Source organism: Saccostrea echinata, unplaced genomic scaffold, assembly GCF_033153115.1.
Source record: "Saccostrea echinata isolate AGI-Se365-2 ecotype Australia unplaced genomic scaffold, CSIRO_AGI_Sech_v1 ptg000002l, whole genome shotgun sequence".
Classification (NCBI taxonomy): domain Eukaryota; kingdom Metazoa; phylum Mollusca; class Bivalvia; order Ostreida; family Ostreidae; genus Saccostrea; species Saccostrea echinata.
The window spans coordinates 24,386,361-24,401,278 of record NW_026889751.1 but is presented as its reverse complement, the minus strand read 5'-3'; the positions used below and the strand labels follow the sequence as shown (position 1 = coordinate 24,401,278).

Genomic DNA, 14,918 nt, shown 5'->3' with positions numbered 1-14,918 from the left:
GTTCTCACAAAATTGAAAAAGCAGGGATTAAATCGTGACTTTCAAGGATGACTCGGATACTGACCATATGTATATTATGTGTTATATTCTTCTTTGAGAACTGTTATTCTCAAAACCAAAATAATTTAGGAAGGGGACAAAATTTAAATGTAAATAATGGACAAGGAACCGGAAGGCGTCCATTACAAGGAAATAAAAGACCATCTGCTCAAAGTTTAGGAATGTTCGGTGGACAAAATAGTGGCCAAAATGGCAATCCTTTCGTAAACCGACAAAACATGCAGCAGGGGCAATCTTGGGGCAACACCAATAATAATAATAATGGACCATCATCCATGTCTAGGCAATTTGAGAACAGTGGACATTCAAACCAATCTCCAAACCAAATTAACATAGAAAAGCTGAAACTTCATTTACAAAAAGCCCAAGGTATGCAGCGAAATGCTGGAAAAGGATCGAACAAAAGGAATCAGGGAAATGGACGTAATCGTGGCCAAAACCGTGGAAATAGTAAGGGTCCGAATAATTTCTCGGCTTCACAGAGTAATGGTAATATGAATGCAAATCTGAATGGGAATTCAAGAAATGCGCAATCCTTTCAGTTTCGAGAAAATCAAAGAAATCCAAATTCAAACAACCTAAATCAACAAAGTCCAAATGGCCCAAATCCATGGAATTCAAATCCATCTGGAAATTCTAATCAGTGGAATTCAAATCCAGACCATTCAAATCAAAGGAATTCAAATCCAAACCGTTCAAATCAAAGGAATTCAAACGGCCAAAGTCAGTGGAATTCAAATCCGAATGGCCCAAGTAACATTCAACAGCAGCAACACAAAAAACAACAGCCACCAACTATGCCAAACAATGCAATGAGTCACAACAAGGCAAACACGAAAAAGACGACCAAAGGAAACATGAACAAAATGAAGAAACCTCAAGCCAAAAATAGGAATAACATGGCAAAGAAAAACCCACAACAAAAGCCGCCACGTGGAATGGTTAGTATAGAAAAAAATAAGTTCCTCACGCAGCAAAATCTAATAATTAATTTTGTCACTGTACATGTAGTTACAGGATCAATGCATATGAAATTACAGTTTCTTAGAATGTAAATCTATGAGCGAAGTGAAAAGTTTACATGTATTTTAGCTTTTTTTCAGTTCTAAATACTTGTTTTAAAAATTTTTCCATTGAATTTCATAAATGAGTGGTGTTTCCTTTGATCAATGAATTTGGTCAATATTCACAACTAATAAATTAAAATGATTAAAAAAATCTTTTAAAAAATATCTTTAAAACATGACTTGATTTAATTATATGAAGTCTCAACTATTTGAATTGTGTTTTGGTTTTTCTTTGCTATTTCTGTCCTTCTCACAGTGAATGACACGTTAAGTTACGAAAAATCTAAACATTAAATCTATTTTCGGCAATATTTATTGTTTGTGTGTAGTTCCATCAAAGGAAATGGCGAATAAGGAATTTATCAAAGAAAGTGTAAAGGGTCGTACTGAGGCGTAACGTTTAGAGTTTAGTTTTGTCTTTAGATGGATTGTTACTCAATTATAATTAGTCTTTTATTCCTCAAAACGGATCGTCAATCTTGAATGGCCTGACTTTTTTTTTTAATAGAAAACTAGGAATGTATGATTTATCTCGAAAACCTCTAAAAAAAAAGTTCATATGGAAATAAATTGGGGAAAAAAATAATTGTAAATTGTAATTGTTACCAAGTTAGAAAAAAACACTGAATAATATTAATAATAGATGAAAATGAAAAGTGCAGCATTATAAATAAAATGATAACTTTATGAAACAAATACTTAATTTTATTTATCAATATTTATTACAAAAATGCAAATTGACTGAAATTCAAACAAAGCCTAACCATCGTGCCCGGCTGATTAAACTGTCCTTTTTATATGTTATTTGACCTAGCTCTGGGATAAAAATTATGCCTAAAGATATACAACACCGATATAACAGTAATTAGTGCTGACATATTAATTATGGCACAGTATTTCTCTGTCAAAGTTATTGTCTCATAGGGCCAATTGTCAAAAAACAATTGGTCATCACAATCACTTGTATTTGAACACGCAATGTTTTTAAGAATCATTTTAAAATTCGCAAAGAAAACGTACATTTTTAAGCAAAGAAACATTCTAAAATATTTCTTCGGTATTCTATGAATATAAAATACTTTACTTATACATTTTCAGAACATGAAACCAAAGAAAGTATCTCCGAGAAAGTTCTATTGGAAAACTATTTTCCCAAGTGGCACTGCGGCGGAAGAAAGTGCCGAGGTGTTGTATAGTACTAAACTGGTTCTCATCAATTCTGAGAGTGCACCAGCTATAGACGAATTCAACAAAGGGGGTATTCTGATGGATTTCAGAAGAGTAAGATTTGTATCCATCTTTAAACATTAGATCTATGGGTAATGGTGTCATTGACAATTGAAGTTAGTTATTTATGCAAGCATGTATAATCCTTTTCAAAAAGACTTTAATTTAAATTTAAATAAAAATTTAGAGAAAACTATGAATGAAAAGTGGGAATTTATCAGTACGTTTCTCTAAGATATAGAAAAAAGATGCAGTATAACTTATTCAGAAAGGGATATTTACCAATGTAAACGTATCTGAGAAATTCACAGGAATTTGGAAATTTTAATATGTGTTAAACTGTTTGATTAATTAGTGACCATAACAAGCCACGAATGTTTTGTTATTTTGAATAGGGAATGATGGCGGTGCGTATGGATGTAATACCTGGAACCAATTTCCCCGGAATGCCTTTCAATGGACAGAGAGCTTGTTTCCTTATGAAGAATATTACAACATTTGATCAAGCAGTGAAAGAATTGCATAGCAGAGGAAAGACAAAAGTATTTAAGTCTTTCATATTGTTATATTATTTCTTCTTATGCCTATTAATAATTATAATTCTACTTGTTGGGATTCATATTCTTCATTTTATCCCCGCTGGAAAACTCGGAGGGGGGGGGGGGTTAGTGATGGAAGTGTCCGTCTGTTACACTTTTGAGTAGTCATCCCTTATCCACAACACTCCTTAAACCACTGAAAACAATTTAATAAATTTTTACAAAATCTTTATCAAAAATCCTACATGTATTTTATGTTTCCATCAGACAGATATTTAGGGTTTCCCATACCAAAACGTAGACTTTGCTGTCATACTCGATCAAAGGTTACCATTTTGTCAATGCAACTCTCATGTTGTAAATTTTGAATTTACTGGGTGAAGGTAAAGGCAAAATTTACAACGTGATAATTTTATTTATTTATTTTATTATTATTTCTTTCTTTCTTTTTTTTTTCTTTTTTTTTTTTGCATTTAACTCTACCCAGTAAATTCAAAATTTACAAGTGAAAATGATGCAACTCCTCCTAAACCCCTGAATGGAATCCACTGTAACTTTCACAGAATCACCTTGAAATTCACATACTGCTAAGAAATGCACTTTGCCATTATATCCGTATGGAAGCGGGGGGGGGGGGGGGGGGGGCTCAATTTCTGAGCTCAGTGCTCACAGTACCTATAGTTGTAATCAAAATATGCTTTTCTTAGAAAAAAATTTTTAATTAAACAAAACGTTTTATTGCTTAAATAACTGTAAACAAAGTTTATAATCAGGGGTAGAACAATTTAAAATAAATAATAAGTGATCTATTCTGTAATGCCAAGAAGTATTTCATGCACTTTCATCCAAGAAAGATAACTCTTGTGCATTTTCTGCTAAGAGACATTGCCCTCATGATCCATCACTCTATGATAAATGACAAAAAAAACTTTTTTCTTCCCACTCGACGAGGGCAGGCATGCAAGTCTTGCCGTATTCCACCGAGCATCAGCGGCCCAAATTCAAACACATGTATCTTATGTTTGCTTAAATAGGTGCCCCCATCACCAAAGAAGTGACGCATATTTAGTAAAACAACTTCATATTTGGCCAAGCCAAATAATTTTATTTCAATGTGGGAAAATGTTACTTTAAAGTTCAGTATCGTTTTTGAAAAGTTTTATAAATATTTTAATGTTTACTTTGATGTTTCTAAGAACATATTCAAGAGTCAAATTTTACGTTTTACACATATGGAATGCCCTAATTAATTAGATTTCCATTGGAAAAAAAATATTGAAAGAAAGTAACGTTACTCTTCTGTGCGGGAGATAAGAAAATTCGGTTTTTTGTGTCTTTAAGTTTCATCTGAAGCAATAAGTTGTGTCAAGTTATTCCCCTTATGATAAACATAAATGATTAGATATCTTTTTTTTCTCTCCATTTTCTATTGGTGGAATTACATGAAAATCCATTTTGATAACTAACTGCCATTTTCTCTGAGAGAGAGTTGAAATTTGGCATTAGTTACTTACAATAAATTTCATCTAAAAACTTTCCTTTAATAACACCTGAACAAAATCTTAAAATATCAACAAAATTAAAATTTTTCTAAACTGTTTCTTATTATTACTATCCATTCTTTGATATATACAGTGTATATGTATATTTTAAACTAATAGCAATTTATCAATTAATCATGTATTTAAATGAAAATTACCTTGGCTTAATTGAAATTGTTTGCAATTTTCAGAGAAATCTAGAGATGGGAGAAATGATGCATATGACGGCTACCGTAAAGCAGCGTTTAGACGGACCAGCCGTGCGAAGACGAGGCGGAGTCTTCATCACCAGGTACTGTCAGGACGCCATCAACAGCAACAATGTCTATCTATTATTACCCGGTAAGTAAAACTTTATAATTTATTAATTCCTATATCTCCATCGTCTCAAGCCACGGTCCGGAGTCCGCATATAGCTCTCTCCAGAATTGGAGAGGATCCTACATTTTGGCCGTGGTTTGCGACGATGCAATATCTCCTACACAAGTATTTATTTAGAATTTCCTAATTTTGAATGAACAACATTGTCAATGCGATATCTAACACCATGAATTCTGCATGCGTGCGTGTGATTATCTACATGTACGAACTGCTTATAAAAAATTACCCCCAAACCCCGCTTAACTTTTATTTATCAATATGGTCTTGTAAAGTATCGATTAAGGAAAGGAATAAAATTAGTTATTCCAGTCTGCTGTCCAATCCCCTTTCTTTTTAAAGATAAATGTTGACAATTTAATTCGCCTTACCGTGCATCATTGATAATTATTTTATTTGCCATGTTTGTACCATTTTCGCTACCCAAGGGTGACGATCCGCCCTCCTTCCTGTTTGTACATGTACATATTGTATATGTAGAAGAAAATAGTGTCTGACTCAATTAAAAACTTTTAAAAGATACCTAGAAATTGCAGGCCCGTAGAACGCGGGGAGGGGGGGGGGGCAGGGGGTCCGCCCCCACTTTTTTCTGAGTATAGTATTTTGCTATAGTAAATTTTCCTTTAGACGAGGGATTACTATGACATCACAGAAAAATGCAAAGTCAATACAAAAACAAATGAAAAATAATAAAAGCCCCCCCCCCCCCCCCCACTTTTTGATGTTGTCATGTCGAGTACCGGCAAATTCTTGGATTTGTACAGTAAATTAGATTTTTCTTTTTGGCTTGTCAGATTTTTTGGGAAGTCCCCCCCTCCCCCCCCCCCCCCTTTTGAAACCGTTGCCACGGGCCTGAATTGTACATGAATATAATAAATGTTTTGATCTGAGATACATAATTATAGTAAATCATTTGTCTTCTGAGAGGAGTTTTTTGTTAATGACAAATGTAACTAGTTATTTCGCTCAAGTTTGTCGTCAGTTATTATCGTCTGCTAAATAGTCGTTTTATTTTTAAATCATGATGAACATCTGCGTATATGTTTGATTGTTAGAAAATTAATAAAAAGCATTTTGCTGAAACTGGTAGACTATTAATGAAAATTACTTTTGTTAAACAGAGGCGCCAGTGGAGATGAGTCCGAAGACATTCCAAATATCGGGTCTTATTAACGCTATGGAACCATTGTATCCGATTCCTGTTAATATTGGTGTAGAGATGACCATTGACTTCGGACCACCTCCAACCATGACACCTGCCATGAACTTTAACCCCTCCACACCCGGATGGGGTAGAGGTTGGGGAAACAATGGCGGGTGGGGTTAACTACAAGAGAAATTAGTTTTAACTGTTAATTAATCTGTTTCATTGAATAAAATACACTTGATTTTTAAATAAAAAACTTTCATCTTTTTGTATATCTTTTGATCCCGGAAACCCAGAATTAAAAGAAAAGTTGATAAAATGCAGATACTTGTAACCAAGTTGTCAAATACTGATATTGCGGAAAAGACAGTCCAGGTAGCGGAGTAAACCTTCACAGTGGATAGAGGAAGCGCGGTCTGATAAAATTGTTGTTTACTCCCTCTAGGCACCTGATCCCACCTCTGGTGTTTCCAGAGGTCTCTTTTTTTTGCCTGGCCACGTTTGATATTGTTTAAATGATTTATGGGATTCTCTTCACCTTTTCATAAGGGAATGCATGCAGTCTGATGTCTGTATGCGAAAAGTACGTAGAGGAAGATGAAAGGGTCGGCAAATTGAAGGAAAATCACAAAATAAATATGCTGTTTAATGTGAAAAAAAATTGAAAGATATCAGAAAATCAAGAAATATTTACCTTTTTGCGACGTTCTGGCACGGCAGTGGATTGATGAAACAGTATTCAATACATATAATCAATTTGCTGAATTGTATAGTAAATGAAAGCTAAGCATTCCAACAGAAATGATATAAATGTGTCTTTGAGAAAACAAAGTTTTTACCATCGGCACTCCGCACCGTATAGTCCGTAACTAAAAATCTGCACTTAAGGAACACTGCACACTTGAAGAATTTTATTCCATTGTAGTTTTATGAAGTTAGAGTGATCTGCCCTTTGATAAAAAGGGAGAAAGGGAAATCTACAGAAAATAACACAGTTTGAAATAGATTTAAGGATTTTTTACAACAAGGCCGTAGGAACGGGGTGGGGGGGGGCACCCCCAGTAATTTTGCCGATATATAGATTACTATAGAAAACATGGCTACTATATATACATGTAGATGCTTGTACCCACTAAATAAAAACGTCTGATGACTTTTTTTTTTACTTGTCAAGGATTTTTTGGTAGTTTATACTGCCCCCCAACTGAAAATGTTTAGCTCCCCCCCCCCCCCCCCAAATTGCTTTCTTCGGGCCAGTATCATCACATTAGACTAGGATAAAGTAATATATTGAATAAATAATTTGCACGTACATGTATTTTCCCAACTTAAATAGTCATCTGATTTCTGTTTATTAAGACTTCAAGTCTTTAAACATTTCACCTGGAGAAATATGATAGGTGCCGTATATTGAAAATGAATTAGATAATATGTACTCTTATATATGATATAATTTTCTCAAACTCCAAAAACGTTTTTCATTAGTTTTCTTAATTCTGAATTAAACGAATTCTAAGATTAGAAAAGTCAAAACTTTTACAACACACATTTATTATTTTCTACTTTCCTCCACAAGGTCATCTTGACCATTCCATCACATCATAGCAACCGCTCCATTTAAGTCATTTTGTATTATACTGGTCAGATAAGGCCTTGAACTTACGGTCTTTATTGAAAAATACATGTTAGCCTATCACACGTGGCTACTTATAGTTACAGTGAAGCACTGGTTTTTCTGAAAAAATACATGCAGGTAGGCACATATTCTATTATTGTTCCATGCGGCCATAAATGAAAATTTTTAAGAGATTATCTAAGAGTTATTTATCCAATAGTTGATGATTTCTGATTAACCTTTAAATTAAAAAAAAAAACATGCCCGGATCTAGAGGGGGGTCGGGTTGGGATGGTGGGTTCTGACCCCTCCCTTGGAATTTGCAACGTTATTAAAAGTATATACTGAAGTAAATAAAAAATGGCTTTAGACCCCCCCCCCCCGGAAAATGTGGACCCCACGTAAGGAAATAGAATTTAGGTTTTTTTTTTTTGCTTGTCAACAATTTTTCTGGGTTTTAATACGTTTGGGAAGGGAATTTAGGTTTTTTTTTTAGTTTGCCTGTCAAGAAATTTTTGGCTTGGAAATTTTTTTGACTGGAGTGGACACCCCCCCCCCCCCCCCCCTGGAAAAAATTCCTGGATCCGAGCCTGAAAATATTTCATATAAAATTAATTCTTTATAAAATTAAATTGAACAGAGAAGTGTTCATGAAAGATGTATTAAGACATAAGAAAAAAATTAGTAAAAGCAGAAGATATGACTGTCTCACTGGAGGAGGAGGACATTAGATCATTAAATATACGAAGATATAGAACGATAAAATGGCATTTGAAAAAAAAAACCGTATAGCATTTCTTCTAAGATAATTTTAGTACAATAATGTCATTCCGTCTTGACAAAATTTTAACATGAAATAGTTATATCTCTCTGTATAGTCCAAAATCACATTCATTTTTCTCATCTTGACGAAGAAGCGGTTTGTTTTACTGAGAACTGTTTACTAACGTATCTTGTTTATTCAAATGCAAAAAAAAAAGATAAGAATGGCCTTCAAGACAAAAAAATACATGCAAAGCAAAGAGATAGTTCGGTTGTGCACATGAAGGAATATTGACTCGTCAAGGGCATACATAAAACTTTAAAAAAGTATAAAATAATAAAAATATTAAAATTTAATCAACTAATCAATCAATCAATCATCAATCCTCCATTCAGAAAATTATACAACGGTTATAGCTCATCACCTGAAGGATCATTTAATTTAGTTAACATAATAACTCGTTTAAAATAATAATGACAATTGAAAGCGTTTTCCCTTTGAAATGTTCAATTTGAAAGGTTTTCTTTAACGGGTGAAAAAAATATAAAATTTACATACTGATATCCATACATACAGTGTAAAAAAGTTGTTATTCCAATGCTTGCAATCAACAAGAATGAGTTATTATTATAGCTCTTTGATATGGGTCCTTATGATATCAGATATTATAATACTTCAGTGCCCATACTGGTGATATTGTATATACTAAATATTCTATAAAAATAATTTTATTTTCCACAGATTTGTAAAGTTATAAAAACATAGCTGAAGCATCATTTCAAGGATTGATCTGACCAACATGACTGCGAAGAAAGTTGACAGCGCGATGACGTCGCGAAGAAGATTCCTCATTGGTCCAATATGTTTTGTACATGTGTTCACATTTGGTATCTATAATAGCACGATTGTTCTGTTTTATCCGGAATACCTCGGGAAATTTCTATTTCCGAATACCACTTCCGAAACTTCGGATAGCTCTGTATGTAAAAGTGAAGGTAATTCAACAGAAACTGAGAACGGCAAAATCATCCAAACAGAAGTAGCCAGGTTTTCTATCTACGCGTCCTTGTGTGTGGGTATTCCATGTATTATTGCCAATCTACTGCTTGGAAGCATCAGCGACCGATATGGCCGAAAGAAAATGTTGATGATTCCAACCATTGGTTTACTCTTAGTGGAAATGTCAACGGCTATTTTGATGTATTTCGAAATAAATCTGAACTATTTTCTGATTCCCATGATTTTCCAAGGCTTTGTGGGGGATACATTTTCCTTGGTACAGTTTGTCATGTCTTATGTATCAGATATAACAGAAAATAACAGATCGAGGACTTTCGGAATAGCTATAATTGAATGCTGTATCGGAATGGGTGTTGTGATTGGCGGGTTAGTAGCCGGATATGTAATCGAAGCTTTCGGTTATATGTGGCCAGTGGTAATGTCTTCTCTCTGCAAAATCTTAAATATCATTCTCATATTCTGTCTACCTCCAACCAACATTCAAAACAAAAGTACCGATTCGTGGAATCTGAAAATGGTTGTGGACTTCCTTAAACAGTCGCTTCAATTTTATTATTCGAAAAAATATCGCGGAGTTCGATGGAAGTACAACATCTGCATCACGGTCTACATTCTAGGCTGTGTCTGTCTCATTGGTCGGAATGCAGCCGAAGTCCTTTACATCATCAGTCCGCCATTTTGTTTCAGTCCAGTGCTTGTGGGATGGTACCACGCAGCACAACATACCTTACAACAGGGAATATCGATGCTTCTCATACGGGTCTTTCTGGTTTTTATGAATGCAGAGGCAATTTCAATAATGGGTGCATTATCCGGGATTGCTGGTTTCATTGTACAGGGGGTGGCTGGATCAACAACCATTTTATTCTTGTGTAAGATTTTCCAGCTCTCTTTCTCTCTCACTCTCTGTTTTGCTCACATACTAGTAATATGAAATTCCAGATCCACCTGTTTCCTTTTCATGATCAGAAATACATTTTTTCTATTATGCAGCCCTAGTTATCGGCTTTGGAATGGCACTTGGTATTCCAACGATGAGAGGTATCATGTCTAAAGAAACACCTAGCGAAAGTCAAGGTTTGTTGATCTTTTTTAAAAAATGAATTTCTGCAAATGTATACATCAATACCTTTTAGTATGACACACAATGCAACTTAGAGAAACGTGAAAAAAGCTCTCTACACCAACGCTAAAACTTAACTGCTTACTTTTCCTTGTGCCCAAATATGTAAATTTAGGGATGAATTCTTGAGCTTAACAAACTTAATGGCTTTTCATTGTAAAATTTATATACATATAAACTAGCAAATTTTAATTGATGTTGACTCTCCTAGTAGTTCATGCAATTGCTTCTCACGTTCGTGATCGCGTTTGGTCCCCGGATTGGAAAGGCCAGCCCATACGAGTATGTGCGAGAGTACTGTGATAGTCGGCTAGGACATACTGCTTTTTATGCCCCTGTAATCGAAGATTCGGGGGCATATAGTTTTTGCCCTGTCCGTCCGTCTAGCTGTCTGTTTTTTTCCGCAAAAACATTAACCTTGCCCAAAACTTTTGATTGGTTGAAGCTATGGCTTTCATATTTCACATGTGTATTCCTTGTGACAAGACCTTTCTTTGGGTACCATCATATTTGACCTTTTGACCTTGACTTTGGAGTTTGACCCACTTTTGCAAAATTTTATTAGACCTTTACCTTAGCCATAACTTTTGAACAGTTGGCTTGGGCTTTTAAACTTCACATGTGTATTTCTTGTGACAAGACCTTTCTTTGGACACCAACAACTTTGACCCTTTGACCTTGACCTTAGAGTTTGACTACTGTTGATAAAACTTTAACCTTGGCCATAACTTGTACACAATTTCTGCTTTATTTCGACAAGTCCTTTCTTATCTTTCTTAGGATACCAACATCTTTCACCCTTTGACCTTGACCTTGGAGATTGACCTACTTTAATTTTGAAAAAACTTTAACCTTGGCCATAACTTTTGGACAGCTAGTGCTAGGATTTTCTTACTTCACATGTGTATTCCTTGTGACAAGACCTTTCTTTGGACACCAGTAACTTTGACCCTTTGACCTTGACCATGGAGTATGACCTACTGTTAAAAAAACATTAATCTTGGTCATAACTTTTAAATAACTGGTGCTAGGGCTTTCATACTTCACATATGCATTTCTTGTGGCAAGACCTTCCTTGAGATACCAACAACTTTGACCCTTTGACCTTGACCTTGGAGCTTGACTTTCTTTTGAAAAACTTTAACCTTGGCCATAACTTTTGAGAAGTTGGTGTTAGGGTTTTCGTACTTCACATGCATATTCCTTATGACAAGACCTTCCTTTGAATACCAACAGTGTTGGCATTGACCTTGACCTTGGAGTGTGACCTTCTTTTAAAAAAATTAACCTTGGCCATAACATTTGAACGTTTGGTTCTAGGGCTTTCACATTTCAGGATGATGTGTATCACTTGTGACAAGACCTTCCCTTGGGCACCACTTTACCTTGACCTTGCCATTTTACAAACTTTGAAAAAACTTTTATCCTTCGCCATAACTTTTCAACGGTTGGTGCTAGGGTTTTCATATTTCACAGGTTTATTCGTGGAGATAAGACCTTTCTTTGGGTACCAACATTTTTTATCTCCTGATCTGGATTTTGACTTGCATTTGAGAAACTTTAACCTTCGCCATAAGCTGCCATACGGGGGCATCAGTGTTTCACAAACACATCTTGTTTTCTGGTACATTTGTATATCACGCTTGCTCGAACAATTATGCTCCCCCTCTTTCGGTATACACATGTACTTATTCCGACGTCAAAGTAACATACTAACTATAACGTTGTGTCAAGTGCTCCTCAATCTATACTTATAAATTAATAAATTTTGCAAATAAACTCCGAAACGGGTGCACCTGAGTTCTTACTTACTCCTCTAACAATACACTAGATACAAGCTGATGTCCGTAAACTATATTTAGATTTCACTCGCATAGTTAGTATCGAACATTAAATTAAAAGTCTACTTTCATTTTCTATAAACAGCCATGAAATAGCTAAAACGTGAGTACGGTGGCGTTTCCGGTTGGCGGATCTAAGTTACTGGCAATTTTTAATGAAACTGACAACAAGCAATCGTTTATTTATTACATAAAACGTCATCACTGAATTATTCAATTAGAACTCGATTTAAATGATATAAAAGAAATAAGTTGTGATAACCGATTAAAAAGGGAAATGTGCAAAATATTTTCGTCATTCACCGATCTTTATATTGACGGAAGCTTCTAGAACATCATATACCATCGAGCCCGATATTAAGAAAAAAAAGGAGGAGATTATAGCTACATGACCATAAGAAAAGCTTTTTCGTGTAAATGGTCATAATTGAAATAACGGTAAATCACTGATAACACTATAAGTTGTGAATATAATTATATATCGAAAGACTATTACATTTACATGTATGTAGTAGGTTTTCCTAATAAATTTATCGATAAAATTTGTATATATTCCTACTGAGCGCATCGTGACAACGAATCCGAAGTACAATTTGTACTTGCTTACATGAAAAGAGAAAATTAATGAATAAGGTATTGTTCAAATACAATTAAAGATGTAAAATTTTGCGCTTTAATCAATGCACAGCTAATTTCTAAATACAATCTTTTATAGCTGCAATAATGTAGCCCGCTCCTTTTTTGAGGGGGGGGGAGGGGCAGAGAGAGAGAGAGAGGCCAGAAAATATCAGATCAAATAAAAAAAAAAAATTGGAGAGGGCTACATTATTGCAGCTTAGTCTTTTGTATCAAATACTCAGCCTATTCATAGGGCGATAAAAGCTAATTTTTACACAGGTACTTGGTTTATAAATATGTATGTACCTTATTGACAGGTAAAAAAGTAAAGTACATTTTTACATATCAATAAGGTACAAACATATTTATAAACCAAGATCCAAGTACCTGTGAATTTTTACCGCCCCCCCCCCCCCCCCCATCAATTTATTAGTAAAATGTTCATATTCGTTGCTTTTATCCTTGACGGAAATGAAATAAGAGCATCTGAAGTACAATATCCATAACACAGTATAACAGGTTTCACAATAAACGTCAATTAATGAAATTGCTATTTTTCAAGTTTAAAAATAAATAAATAAATAAATAAAACAAAAAAAGGGGGGTTGTTGGGGGGGGGGGGATTGGACAGGTAAATCTACTTCATGCGGGATTTTGAACAAAGTATTTATTCCTGCATGCTGAACAAAGTATTTTTTCCTGCTATAAGCCGGTAGGCTGTCAATAGAGAACTACAATATATTTTCTGTCGGTAGTGGTATAAATTCAATTCCCCGCGCTTGCGCGGGATTTCATCTAGTAAAACAAATTTTTAAAATATTCTTTTGCTTGTTGGATCGTTTCTTCTTTAATGTTGTCTAAATGCTTAGAAGCACCTGTTGGATGTTTTATACAAATTATTTTATTACAAATTCAAGGTGCTCTGTTTGGTGGTATGGCAGCAGCTCAAACCGCTTGTACCTACTTTGGATCCCTGGTTTTTGGCGCCATTTATGAGGGTACAGTGTACTTCTTTAATGGGACAGTATTCATGTTTATGGCAGGACTGTGCCTCATTTCTTTTGTACTGTCAGTGTAAGTACTTGTATTTACAGTCAGTGTACTAAAGTATATTTACCCACAGTGTAAGAATTTACAGTCATTGGAAGTATTTATTACTGATTGTAGGTATTTACTGTCAAGAATGTATTTTTTACTCATGTATTTCCCAACAAAATCATTTCACTCATATTTTTTCTTATCAGTTGATTCATTGAAGTAACAACACCGTTCTAAATTAACCAGTTTTGTTTTTATCTTATTACATGTAATTAAATATATAGTAAATTAGAATCATTCCGTTTATAATTTTTATACCCCCTCCCAGTATAATGTGTGGTGAAAATATTGATACTAGTATATGCATGAACAGAATTGATATTGATATTTTCGTACATTTTGTTTAGTAAATCCGAAATCAATATACTAGTATACAGAAACTGGCTTTTATAAGATGTTTGATAATTTTTTTCTTAATTTAACATTTTATTTTTGTATAATTTTAACTTCCAGATGTCTTCTCATTATTCCAAAGTGTAGTGCCATTAGGGATGCACCAGCAATGGAAGAGAAAGACGGAAAAATGAATGCCTATAAACTAGAGGCTCAAAAGTGACAATAAGCAGCAATCATGTTTTCAGTATACATGTACCTGCACTTTTAATATCATAACATTAACACTAAATAAGTAAATAGTTAAAATATACGAAAACAACAAATTGTCTTGCTTTTCTTGACAACAGTTTGGTCGTATCTTATAGATGTAATTCTTTAGCCGTCCCTTTTAAGCACGGTATGACATATATAAACACACCACGTTGCATTTTGTAAATCAACTTTTACCCTAAACTATATAATAACACAATATAACTTACTCCAAATTATATGGAGTACCCCCTCCCTAGAGTCGCGGTCATTTACGATTTCAGAGAAAACGCAGT

The 14,918-nt window shown here is 34.4% G+C and overlaps 2 protein-coding genes across 2 annotated transcripts; both read left to right on the top strand.

The window, feature by feature from the left end:
* The first annotated feature begins 47 nt into the window (after positions 1 to 47).
* On the top strand, positions 48 to 6,141 carry LOC133178178 (GATA zinc finger domain-containing protein 14-like). Its single transcript, XM_061312926.1, has 5 exons — positions 48 to 1,001; positions 2,226 to 2,408; positions 2,750 to 2,896; positions 4,626 to 4,776; positions 5,934 to 6,141. The coding sequence occupies exons 1-5, from the start codon at positions 48 to 50 to the stop codon at positions 6,137 to 6,139; spliced, it is 1,641 nt and encodes a 546-aa protein (XP_061168910.1). The 3' UTR covers positions 6,140 to 6,141.
* A 3,022-nt stretch (positions 6,142 to 9,163) lies between these two features.
* On the top strand, positions 9,164 to 14,593 carry LOC133178177 (lysosomal proton-coupled steroid conjugate and bile acid symporter SLC46A3-like). Its single transcript, XM_061312925.1, has 4 exons — positions 9,164 to 10,229; positions 10,351 to 10,434; positions 13,857 to 14,013; positions 14,491 to 14,593. Exons 1-4 carry the CDS (start codon positions 9,164 to 9,166, stop codon positions 14,591 to 14,593), a joined length of 1,410 nt encoding a protein of 469 aa, XP_061168909.1.
* Positions 14,594 to 14,918: the final 325 nt, after the last annotated feature.